Here is a 12,289-nt window from a genome sequence, read left to right as displayed (position 1 = left end):
AGGTTTATTGCTGTTGCTCCTCCCTGATCCCTTAAGAATTACTTTCCTCCATCTTTTTTTTGATGTCTGTATTAATATATTGAATTGTTGCCTTGATGGTCACCTGGAGACCCGTTAACGATGCTGAGTGGATGAATGTTCTCGTTGCAGAAGCAGCAGTTGGTCAGTGACGAGGATGAAGACGATGACTCTGATTTGTTTCATGAATCTGAGAAAGAAAATGACGAGGGGGTTTTGACGAGCTCGGTGAGTGGCTCTTACGTTTATTTGCATTGCACAGAGGAAAGTCATGTTAAAGCGTCCCGTCCAATAGTAACGTGTACTCTTCAATATAGAAAAGAACGGAAAACATTTCCTTCTCAGAAGAGCTGGCAGCACGGATCCAAGAAGGCAACGTGGAGAAGCCAGCTGAAGAGAGAGCATGTAATTATTCAGTATTTATATTTTTCCTGTCACTGTTGGACATGGATGTGAGCAGTAATTCACAGCGATGTTGCAGGGGCTGAAATGCTTGGGTTATAAGAAGAGACGGCACAGACTAGGGCTATTCTCTGACACAGACTGGAGTGAAGGAGGCTGAGATGTGATATTAGAAAGGTCTTGACAATCACGAGAGCCATTGATAAGGTCTTTTTACCAGGGTGGGTGTGACTAAAATAGGAAGCATGGGATATCGGTGAGAGGGGAAAGATTTCAAGGAGAGGGGCAAATTTTTCACACAGCAGGATGGGTATTTGGAACGAGTTGCCAGAGGAAGTGGTAGAGACGGGTAAAATTAGTGCTCAAAAAGCATTTGGATGAGTATGTGGATAGGAAAGGAAATGTGCCAAACACAGGCAAATGGGACTATCTCCGATCGGCATCGTGCAGCACAGATGATTGATGTCTCAGGACATTAGTTTATTATTGTCATGTGTAACGAGGTACAGTGAAGGGCTTTTTTGTCACGTGCTATTCAGTCAGCGAAAATACATGGTTACAATTAAGCTGTCCACAGCGTCCATACTATACATGGTTACAATTAAGTTATCTACAGTGTACAGATGCAGGATAAAGGGAATAACATTTAGTGCAAGATAAAGTCCAGTAAAGTGAAATAAAGATTTAAGAGTGGAGCAATGAATGGTTGCAGATCCACTTCTGGGATCAGCACGCAGAGAGTCGCCTGGCATCGGCGCCATCTTGAAACAGGTTGAATTTCTTTGCTGTATGACTTTGATTCCATGAGATGTGGAGGGAGAATTAAGTGCAAAACAATTGGTTTCTTTATTTTCCAAGTTTAGTTCGCTCTTTGCCTAACTTGAGGTTTGTATTTAATTGTTCCACAGCTTTAACATCTCACGGGGCAACAACGAAGACCCAAATAAAGCCGAAGAAAGAAAACCCAAAAGCTAAACAACGAGGTAAGAAAGACGTGAGACGTGAAATAATTAATTCTAACCCAAAGATTTGGACCAGGTGTCACTTCATTTGACGATATTTGAACTTGGCTTTTGGATCGTCGTGTGGGAGTGCAGGGAGTCGCGTCTGAGTTGAGTTCAGTTTATTGTCACGTGTACAGTGAAAAGCTTTTGGTACGTGTTAACCAGTCAGCGGAAAGATTATACATGATTACAATCATGCACATTGCACAGATACATGATAAAAAGAATAACGTTTAGTACAAGATAAAGCCAGTAAAGTCTGATCAAAGATAGTCCAAGGGTCTCCAATGAGGTAGATAATATCTCAGGACTGCTCTTTAGTTGTTGGTAGGATATTGGTGGAGGGATATGGATAATGAACAAGCATGATGCCAAAGTTAAACTGAACTGAGATCAGTTTAACTTGGCATTATGTTCGACTCAAGCATTGTGGGCTGAAGGGCTCATTCCTGTTCTGAATTGTTCTGTGAACTGGGAAGCTGGACAAGGACTTCATTGACAGTGTTGAGATAATTTACCTAGGGAGTTTCTCTCATGGCTGAACCATCCTTTTGTGGACTTGGGACACCAGCCTTGGTCATTACAAGCAAACCTGAACAGGAGCTGAATGCTGCAGAGAGGGTCAACAGGCTTGGTCAACCCTAACCAAGAAAAGTTCAGGGTAAAAGATTTCACATCAAACCCTGAATCTTGGGGCTGTAGAACAGCCACCTCACAGTGCCCAAGACCCGGGGAAAGATTTACAAGGAACCTGAGGGGTAATTTTTTCTCGCAAAAGGTGGTGAGTGTATGGATCAAGCTGCCGGAGGAGCAGTCGAGGCAGGGACTATCGCAACGTTTAAGAAACATTTAGACAGGTACATGGATAGGACAGGTTGAGAGGGATATGGGCCAAATGCAGGCAGGTGGGACTAGTGTAGATGGGACATGTTGGCCAGTGTGGGCAAGCTGGGCCGAAGGGCCTGTTTCCACGCTGTATGGCTCTATGTGCAGGAAAGAACTGCAGATGCTGGTTTAAATCGAAAGTAGACACAAAATGCTGGAGTAACTCAGCGGGACAGGCAGCATCTCTGGAGAGAAGGAATGGGTGACGTCTCCCATTCCATTTCTATGACTCGATGATTGGAAGCTATTGTTGTCCAATCTTAGAATCTTCTAGATTGAGTGTGAGGATGTTAAAACAGTTTAGCAGCAGTTGGTATGATCCTTTGCTTTGAGTGGCTGTAACTTTGCTGTTATAATGCGGAAACCGGCTTTCTCCTTTTGGTAGTGGTAGTGATGTTTATTCTCTGCCATTGAGAATAACACAGTGATTGGGTTGCAATAGTGAACATATAGTGATGAGACTAATGTGTGGTAAACCACAGACATTTAGGCCATTCACTTTGTGCTGCTTCTTGCTGTCCAGTCCACTGAAGTATGACAGATGGTCTGTACAGCCCTTGCCTTCACTGTAGTTGGGTACCACAATCCTAGGTGGCACCACTGTGGTGGGGAGGAACGATGCACCAACACATCTTCAATTGTATTTAGTTGCTTTTAGGCAGCTCTTGTTCCCATTGCCAGCCAATAAACAATACTTGACAGCCATCAAACAACAAATACCCTTTCCAGACAAGACTGAAGAAGGGTCTCGACCCGAAACGTCACCCATTCCTTCTCTCCAGAGATAGTGTCGGTCCCTCTGAGTTACTCCAGCATTTTGTGTCTACCCTTTCCAGGCATGTCTTGCTTTGAAGGGTGTAATCTGTTCTTATAAACTGTGATAAATATCCTGTTCACAACCGTCTGATGTATAATACACTTCTGTTTGGCATGTCAGAAGAAGACATCTTGTTTGGCTCTGAGAATGTTGAAGAAGATGACAACTACTCTCCATTTTACAGCAAGGGTGGTCTCTTCAGTGGAGGGAAGGGTCTGTTTGACGATGACGAGGTTGGTACCATGTTGTTTGTAGTTTAAAAAAATTGAAAGTTCACAAGTCATGGGAGCAGAATTAGGCCACTCAGCCCATCACATTTACTCTGCCATTCAATCATGTTTGATTCCCTCTTTTCCTCTCCATCCATTCTCCTGCCTTCTCCCCATAATCTTTGACGCCCTTACTAATCAAGAATCGGTCAATCTCCACTTTACAAATACCAATGACAACCTCCACCGCCGTCCGTGGCAATGAATTCCACACCTCATCCCCCTCTGGCTAAAGTACCGGCGGTATGATGGCGTAGCGGCAGAACGCGCAGCGTAGCTACTGCCTTACTGCGGCAGAAACCCAAGTTCCATCCTGACTACGGGTGTTTGTCTGTAACGAGTTTGTACATTCTCCCCGTCAGCTTTGTGGGTTTTCTCCCACACTCCAAAGACGAACAGGTTTGTAGGTTAATTGGCTTGGTATAATTGTAAATTGTCCCTTGAGTAGGATAGTGTTAGTGTGCGAGGATCATTGGCTGATGCGGACTTGGTGGGCCGAAGGACCTGTTTCTGCACTGTGAATCTCTAAACAAAACTAAATTCCTCCTCATCTCTTTTCTAAAGGTACTCCTGTCAAACAATTTTTAAAATACTCTCAGTTCTGCAAGTATCTTTGTAAATGTTCACGGTTCAGTGGTGCGACTCTTCCACCTTGGGAGCAGAGTCATAAAAATAGACCTTTCAGCCCAACTTGCCTATGCCGCCCAACATGTCTCATCTACTCTAGTCCCACCTGCCTGCCATTGGCTGATCCTCTGCTAATTTATTCAATGAACACAGAATTTTGGCTAATTTTTGGATGGTCCCATTCCCACCTTGATGTATTTATGCTGTTAGCAGAAAAGTGAAATTCTGCTTTCCCTAGTTCCCTCATCTCTTGCATGAATCCAGTTCCACCATCGCTTTAGCTCAGACACTTGGTGTGCTTTCCAGTTTATTTTCCCTCTTATGATTTCTCGCTTAGCAATTCAAAGGCCGCCTTCTGCCCCCTAAAACCCATGAAGCGCTAAAATAAATACAAACTGAAAATGCAGGGGATACTCAGCAGGTCAGGCAACATCTGTGAGGAGAAGAGCAGAATTAATGTACCTAAAGACCATGACTCATCATTAGCTCTTGAGACACTGACATCTTGTGCCTGCCTTTCCCAGCGCAGCTTATTTGATGAGATAGCACCTGGGACCATCTGGTCATCTCTTGGTGCATTAAGGAATTAATTGTTGGTCGCAAAGGAGGATGCAAGGAACTGCAGATAATGGTTCACAAAAAAAAGCACAGTACTGGAGAAACTCAGCAGGTCAGTCAGCATCTCCGCAGAACATTGATATGAGACATTTCGGGTCGTGACCCTTCTTCAGACTGATTGCAGTGAGGAGGGTGGGGCGAGAAAGCTGGAAGAGAGGTGGGGGCGGGACAAAGTCTGCTGAGTGATAGGTGGATACAGGTGAGGAAGGTTTTTAATTGGCATGTGGTTTGACAAAACCACTCCAAAGACGTACAGGTTTGTAGGTTAATGGGTTGGTATAAATGTTTAAAAAATGATTGTCCCTAGTGTAGGGTAGTGTTACTGTGAGTCTAAAGAAGGATCTCGACCCAAAATGTCGCCTATCCATGTTCCCCAGAGATGTTGCCTAATCTGCTGAGTTACTGCACCATCTTGTCTTTTCATCTCTGGCCTTTCTTCAACTACTTGCTTATCAAAATCCCACTGCCTTGTATCCACCTATTTACTGTTTGCCAGGCTTTGTCCTGCCCCTCCTCGAGTCCACCTATCTTCTCCCCTTCCCCCCCCCCCCCCACCCCAATCAGTCTGAAGAAGGGTCTTGACCCGAAACGTCACCCATTCCTTCTCTCCAGAGATGCTGCCTGTCCCGCTGAGTTACTCCAGCATTTTGTGTCTTCCTTTTACCAGCGTCTGCAGCTTTTCCCTACACACGTCACCTATCCATGTCCTCCAAAGATACTGAGTTACTCCAGCACTTTTGTGTCTTTTTTCTGTTAGATGCAAGGGATTGAGTTTAAATCCCGTCCCAGAGTTGGAGCTGTCAATTTTACGTAAATGCTACTTCTTTTTCTAGGGTGACCTTTTTGCTGGCCCACCAAAGGAAACAAACGATGAGGAGCCGGAAATAAAGCCAACTCATGAAGGTGAGTTACACGCTCAGTTTTCAGCACTAAGCATTCACCACCCATCTTCTGCAGAAGCTTGCGTCCAATCATTACTAAACAGTGTTAGTTGTCTCAAGTTAAACTCATCAAACATTGAGGAGCGTTTAAAAAAAATCTTGATCAAAATTAGTATATTGTGTGGCATTTTATTCTACATGGGCCTGCCTTAATACTGTGAGATACTGATGAATATATTTACATTTAGGTTTTGATGGATATGTTTAAGTTTAACATATCCATCAAAAGTTTCACATACTTTTAAGTTTAACATACTTTTAAGTTATGTTAGGACATTGGAAGTTTTTTTTTCCATGAATTGGGAATGAATTTAAACTGCTGATTTTGATTTTAACAAAATTCCTTCCTCTTGAGTAGTTCTCTATAACTTGAATCTGAATAATGGTGCATCTGTGTAAGGATGCCAACTAACTTGGCTTACTGACCTCACATTAAATCAATTGCAATACAGAGTAATATTCATTCTGCCTTGTCCTATATTCATGAACTGTGCCGTGTGGCTGTTTGAATGAGAGTCTCTGCTGTTTATGGAGGGCATGATGGTCTTGATGAAGCATGCATGCAAATGTTGACTTGGATCTACTTCATAAGTTGACTCGTTCAGTAGTCTTCCATTCGTGATCAGCACAAACCGTAGCCTAAATCGGTTTGGAGGGCCACTGGAGGGATTATAAACGAAGAGTCTGAAGTCTCTTAGTCTGAAGAAGGGTTCTGACCCGAAACGTCACCCATCCATTTTCTCATAGATGCCGCCTGATCCGCTAAGTTACTCCCAAAATGCTGGAGTAACTCAGCAGGTCAGGCAGCATCTCAGGAGAGAAGGAACGGGCGACGTTTTGGGTCGAGACCCTTCTTCAGACTGAAGAAGGGTCTCGACCCGAAACGTCGCCCGTTCCTTCTCTCCTGAGATGCTGCCTGACCTGCTGAGTTACTCCAGCATTTTGTGAATAAATACCTTTGATTTGTACCAGCATCTGCAGTTATTTTCTTAAGCTAAGTTACTCCAGCACTTTGTGCTTCTTTTCTAGTTATAAATGAGCTGGTTCTTCTGATGGGAGTCTCCCAGGCTCGCTGGTTACATTTCCCTTGGCAGAAACCTCCAAGTGCAGTAATCCACTGCGTCGCCAACTCCCCAACAATTGGCAGTGTGAGGTCTTTTCGGCAATTAGTAGCTATGTCCTTCAGGAAGATTAGCTTGACAGCTGGTGAGACCGTGTCCTTGGGACACCATTGCAAGATCTGCCAACAGACCTCCTTTTGAGCTCTGAAAATAATCCAGATAATTAGCACCTTGATTGGATGAGTACGATTTTCGTGTTTTATTAATTTGTGCAATAAAATCCCATGTAGCAGGAAAGGTCCCGACCCCATTCCTGAGCTGCACTGATTGAGGAGATATCAGTCAACGTGCGAGGGGAAGTTGGAAGTATTTACACTTCTGCTGGAGTTGAGGGGAATAAACAGCTTGGATTCTTGGTTCACAGCCACTGCACTGGTTTCTAGTTATATTTAAGAGCTGAACTCTACTTTTCCCATCAAACATTGAGAGTGGTGGTTGACCGGGAGTTGACCAAAGAAACCAGAAGTCCTCGAACTCCAGGGCCCAGGAGAGAGATCAGAAACCCACTCACCTGGTTAAGGATTGGAAATCCTGGATAATTGACATTCCTTTGTAAATTTTTTGAGAAAGAAAGCCTACTGGTATCAACATTCACAGCAGTAACTTTTGCTGGAGTTCAGAGGATACACTCCAGTGGTGATGATCCAGTGGTGATGATCCAGTGATGATGATCCAGTGGTGATGAGCATGCAGCACAGTGGTGCGGCTGTAGAGCTGCTGTCTTACAGCTCCAGAGACCCGGGGTTCGATCCTGACTCCGGGTGCTGTCTTTGCGGAGTTTGCATGCTCTCGCTGTGACTGCGTGGGTTTTCTCCATGTGCCCCAGTTTCTTCCCACACTCCAGAGACGTACAGATTTGTAGTCTGAAGAAGGGTTCCAACCTGAAAAAGCATCCTTTTTCTCCAGAGATGCTGCCTGACCCGCTGAATTGCTTGGCACTTTGTCTCTATCTTAGGTCTGTAGGTTAATTGGCTTCAGTAAAATTGTAAATTGTCCCTTGTGTGGGTAGTGCTAGTGTATGGGGTGATCGCTGGTCGGTGCGGACGCTTGGACCAAATGGCCTGTTTCCGCACTGTATCTCTAAAAGCCTAAAAACTCTAAAGTCAGTGCATTTATAGTGGGCATCTCTGATGATGACAAAGAATTAGCATTATTTGCCTGCTACAGATTGCTTCTCGTAATTTTGACTGTGTAGGTGGATAAAAACATTTTTACCCAATGTCATTCTCAGTTTGTTACAAAATCCAATTTATGAATTAAAAGAATTTATTGAGAAAACACAAAGTTTGCAAAGAGAGACACAAAATGCCAGAGTAGCTCAGCAAGTCAGGCAACATCTCTGGAGAACATGGATAGGTGAAGTTTCTGGTCGGGACCCTTCTTCAGACTGATTGTAGAGGAGAGGAGGGGAACTGTGGAAAGCAAGGGGGGAAAAAACAGGACGAATTGCTGGCAACAGGTGACCTCAGTCAAGCAGGTTTCCTGATATGCTGATTGTTGGCGAGAAACAGGTGGAAGTCCAAGTGGGGAACATCATTGCAAACTGTGGAACTGTTAAACAGACTATTTGTAGAGTAATGGGTGGAGAGGGGAAGGGGGAGGGAGGTGTAGAAGTCACCTAAAATTGGAGAATTCAACGTTCATAAACTAAGCGTAATATGAGGTATGTACAAATGTATGAGCACTAGTGCTTTTAACGTTGCTTTGTGCAGACTTGGCACCTTTCTTGGGGTCAGACAAAATTAGTTTCCAAAGTTGAATTGTAGAAACAAGGAACTGCAGATGCTGATTTACAAAGGACACAAGGTGCTGGAGTAACTCAGCGGGTCATCCCTGGAGAACATGGGTAAGTAACGCTTGGGACGAAGCAATCTTAAGAAGAAGGGTCCCGATCCGAAACGGCATGTTCTCCAGAGATGCTGCCTGACCCGCTCTTACTCCAGTACTTTATTTCCGTGTTTCCATTGTTCTTGCACTGCAATATCTTAAAGTTGGGTAAAGTATTTAGATTGTTAGGTATTTGACTTTCCCATTTTAAACTTGTTTCTTCAATTTTAAAATCAGAGCCTGCTGTAAGAAAATGTAAGAAAAAGGTTCCCGTTGGAGCTGTTTCAATGTACCCTGGTAAGTTTCCTCAAATAACAGAACATGTGCATGTGTACGTGTGTGCCTACGTGTGTGTGTGTGCGCTCGCTCGCGCGCGCACTTTGTTTTATGGCATTGTCAATTAGCCTGGCAGGTAGACACAAAATGCTGGAGTAACTCAGCGGGACAGGCAGCATCTCTGGAGAGAAGGAATGGGCGACGTTTCGGGTCGAGACCCTTCTTCAGATGTCACCCATTCCTTCTCTCCAGAGATGCTGCCTGACCTGCTGAGTTACTCCAGCATTCTGTGTCTACCTTCGATTTAAACCAGCATCTGCAGTTTTTTTCCTATCACAGCCTGACAGGTATGATCTTTGTGCATTTTTCTTTGTTGCTGGCATGTTTTGCCGCTGAGCTGTGGCAGCAGCTAAGTGTCGACAGCACGAATAGGTCTGAGATCATGTGTCGGCCAGATCGGATAAGGATGAGCGATTTTAGTCCCCGGAGGACATTAATGAAGCAGATGCATCTTTGCTACCATCTGGTTACGCGGTGGTCACCGTTACGAGCTTTTTATTCCAAATTTATTCAAACACTTGAGTTGAAGTTTCCAGCTGCTGTGGTAGGTGTGAACTAGTCAGTCCTCAGGATCTTAGTCCTCAACGGTTCAATCGTGTTTTACCATCACACGTGCAAAGTGCAAATGCATGGTGAAATTCTTTTCCTACAGTCCAGTGGAGTATCGCCATACCTAAGCACATCCCTGTACGGAAATTGTCTACTGATCCCCCATGCAAGAAGTGTGTTTTGGTGCCATTTTCCAAGGCCAGTCCAGTTGTTATGAGCGGTCCCCAATTCAAGCAGATCCTAGGCGGCTGCTTGCCTCCAGCCGTTGTTGGTGGAAATTACCTAGTCCTGCATTCTAAACACTGTTTTACTATCTGAGCACATAGTCATTTATGAGATCTAATTGAGTTTTGATGCAACACGTTATTTAGTTTAGCTTAGAGATACAGCGCGGAAACAGGCCCCTCGGCCCACCAAGTCTGCGCCGACCAGCGATCCACGCACATTAACACTATCCTACACACACTAGGGACAATTTACACTTGTATCAAGCCAATTAACCTACAAACCTGTACGTCTTTGGAGTGTGGTTAGAAACTGAAGATTTTGGAGAAACCCCATGCGGTTACGGGGAGAACGTACAGACCGTAGTGAGGATCGAGCCAGGGTCTCTGGCGCTGTAAGGCAACAACTCTACTGCTGTGCCACCGTGCTGCCCAGTTTGTGCCGGTTTTGTCCGGTTGCTCCAGTTTCCAACAACACTCCAAAGATGTGCAGGTTTGCAGGTTAATTGGCTTTGGTAAAATTGTGAATTGTCCCTAGTTTGTAGGATAGTGCTCGTGTACGGGATGATCATAGGTCGGCGTGGACTCAGTGGGCCAAAAGACACGTTTCCGCGCTGTATCTCTAAACTATAAAGTAAAGTCTAATGTCTATCAAAGTGTCTTCAGATGGAACAAAAATGACCAAGGCCATAACTCTGACATGCTGAAGCACACAGTTAATTAATCATTATGTGGATGTGTAAGAACAGATTGAAGTTTCTGGGATGAAAGTTTGATGAATGCTGCTGAATGTGTTACATTCCTTTTGTGAAGTCTCTATTTTATATTTTTATTTAGTACCTATATTTAATCTTGGGTGACTTGATATGGAGGATACTTTACGACGCTTCTCATTTTTGTGCACAGGTGGAGATATATTTATTTCTGATGCCATTCCTGAGAAAATCCATGAGAAGGGAGCAAAGAGAAAACCAGCCAAGTCCCCACCGGCTCCAACTGCTGGAGGCCTGTTTGATGAGGAAGACGATGATTTCTTTGGATCGAAAACAACAAGCTCTGGTAAATGTGGCACAAACTTCAAATTAAATCCTTCGCCGACGGCTGATGCCACATTCAGTTAAAGTTAAGGTTTTAAAACTGATCTGACTCCTGTTTATCTGCACTCATAACCGCAATGAACGGTGGCCCTTGTGAGCAGCGGTGAGACTCCATAAAACCACCTTCAAGCTGCAAGTTCGATGCTGGGGATGCTGACTGAGCAGAAACCTGCTGATGGGATTTGTAGGATTTTACAGGGACAATTGGTGATATGTCTCCGGTGCTTTGAAATGACATCAATATATAATTGTTCATATTGTCCAGAAGATATGAGAGCACCGAGATCACAACCTCTTGGTGCCAGCTTTGTGTTCTTGTTACTCGGGCTGACTCGTTCCCTTAATCATCTGAAGTTGCCACCAGTGCATTGATGGCAGTGAATGAGGGACAAAGTGTGCCTGAAGAACACAATGCTAGCACAAAGTAGTCGTGATCTCTCTGCTCTTGTCTGCTCTGGAGACAAGGACAATTGTGTATTGAAGTCATGTCAAGCGTATTGATACCTCTGTGTGCTGAGAGGTGGCTCCAAGATATGAGGTGTTATCCATGTATTCAGGATCTTTAGTGCTGGGTGTGTGATGTCTGTGTCATGCCGTGGGGCTGATTGTGGAGGACAGTTGTTTTTAGTGCAAGGTTTTTTTGCTTTGTCTGCTTCACTGAAGGGATCGGCAATGCTTTATAACTTGGCCTCCTCGTGTGCACATAGGCAAGGAGTGTGCTTGCCGTGAGTTGATGACTGATGTTGGGGCGTTCATGGCTTTGGAGTGGAGAGGGTCAATGTTGAATCGTTTTCTGTTCATCCTGGACCTTTACGAAGGAGCGTCTTGTAGTGGAGATGCAATATTGCTTCAAAGATCATTGAAGCAAGGCACAGCATTGTCCACACCCAGGGGGTGTATTTGTAGTCGCTGTTCATTAGGATCACTGCTTGCCTGTCATCATGCAGCAGGTTTAGTTTAGAGATACAGCGCGGAAACAGGCCCTTCGGCCCACCGCGCTTACCAGCGATCACTGCACATTAACACTATCCTACACCCACTAAGGACAATTTTTACATTTACCAAGCCAATTAACCCGAAAACCTGTACGTCTTTGGAGTGTGGGAGGAAACCCACGATCTCGGAGAAAACCCACGCAGGTCGCGGGGAGAATGTACAAACTCCGTACAGACAGCACCGAAGTCAGGATTAAACCCGGGTGCCTGGCGCTGCATTCGCTGTAAAGCAGCAAATCTACCGCTGCGCCACCGTGACCGCCCTGGTGTTGATTGGCAATAAATTTCTAGGGACAGCCAAACCTGAAAGATTCTCTCTCACCCTTTGGTTGATAGATGTAAGGCTTATGTGAGTTGAGAAAGTCAACATTCGGTGGATGTTGCTACTTCCTATATTTTATTTTACTAATTAAACAAGGATCTTGAGTTGCCTTGAGAAGGTTCCAAGGACACCTTCCAGCATTGGCCCATTGCAAACCCCTCCAGGCTGACCAGCAGCAATGTTGCGTTGAGGCTGCAGTCTACTTGGTGCACGTTAGACATGTCCACTTCCAAACGT

At 44.6% G+C, this 12,289-nt stretch overlaps 1 protein-coding gene across 8 annotated transcripts in view; it reads left to right on the top strand.

Moving 5' to 3' along the window:
* The window catches only part of washc2c (WASH complex subunit 2C), a 62,829-nt gene that overhangs the window by 18,078 nt on the left and 32,462 nt on the right, over positions 1–12,289 (top strand). For all 8 annotated transcript variants that reach the window (XM_078428678.1, XM_078428677.1, XM_078428682.1 and 5 more), the window contains 7 exons: positions 151–246; positions 336–423; positions 1,329–1,403; positions 3,247–3,359; positions 5,474–5,543; positions 8,767–8,826; positions 10,545–10,697. In XM_078428678.1, coding sequence (XP_078284804.1) covers positions 151–246; positions 336–423; positions 1,329–1,403; positions 3,247–3,359; positions 5,474–5,543; positions 8,767–8,826; positions 10,545–10,697 — 655 coding nt within the window. The remainder of the gene's footprint in view (positions 1–150; positions 247–335; positions 424–1,328; positions 1,404–3,246; positions 3,360–5,473; positions 5,544–8,766; positions 8,827–10,544; positions 10,698–12,289) is intronic.

Source organism: Rhinoraja longicauda, chromosome 35, assembly GCF_053455715.1.
Source record: "Rhinoraja longicauda isolate Sanriku21f chromosome 35, sRhiLon1.1, whole genome shotgun sequence".
Lineage (NCBI taxonomy): Eukaryota > Metazoa > Chordata > Chondrichthyes > Rajiformes > Arhynchobatidae > Rhinoraja > Rhinoraja longicauda.
This window is presented reverse-complemented; position numbering and strand designations above follow the sequence as displayed.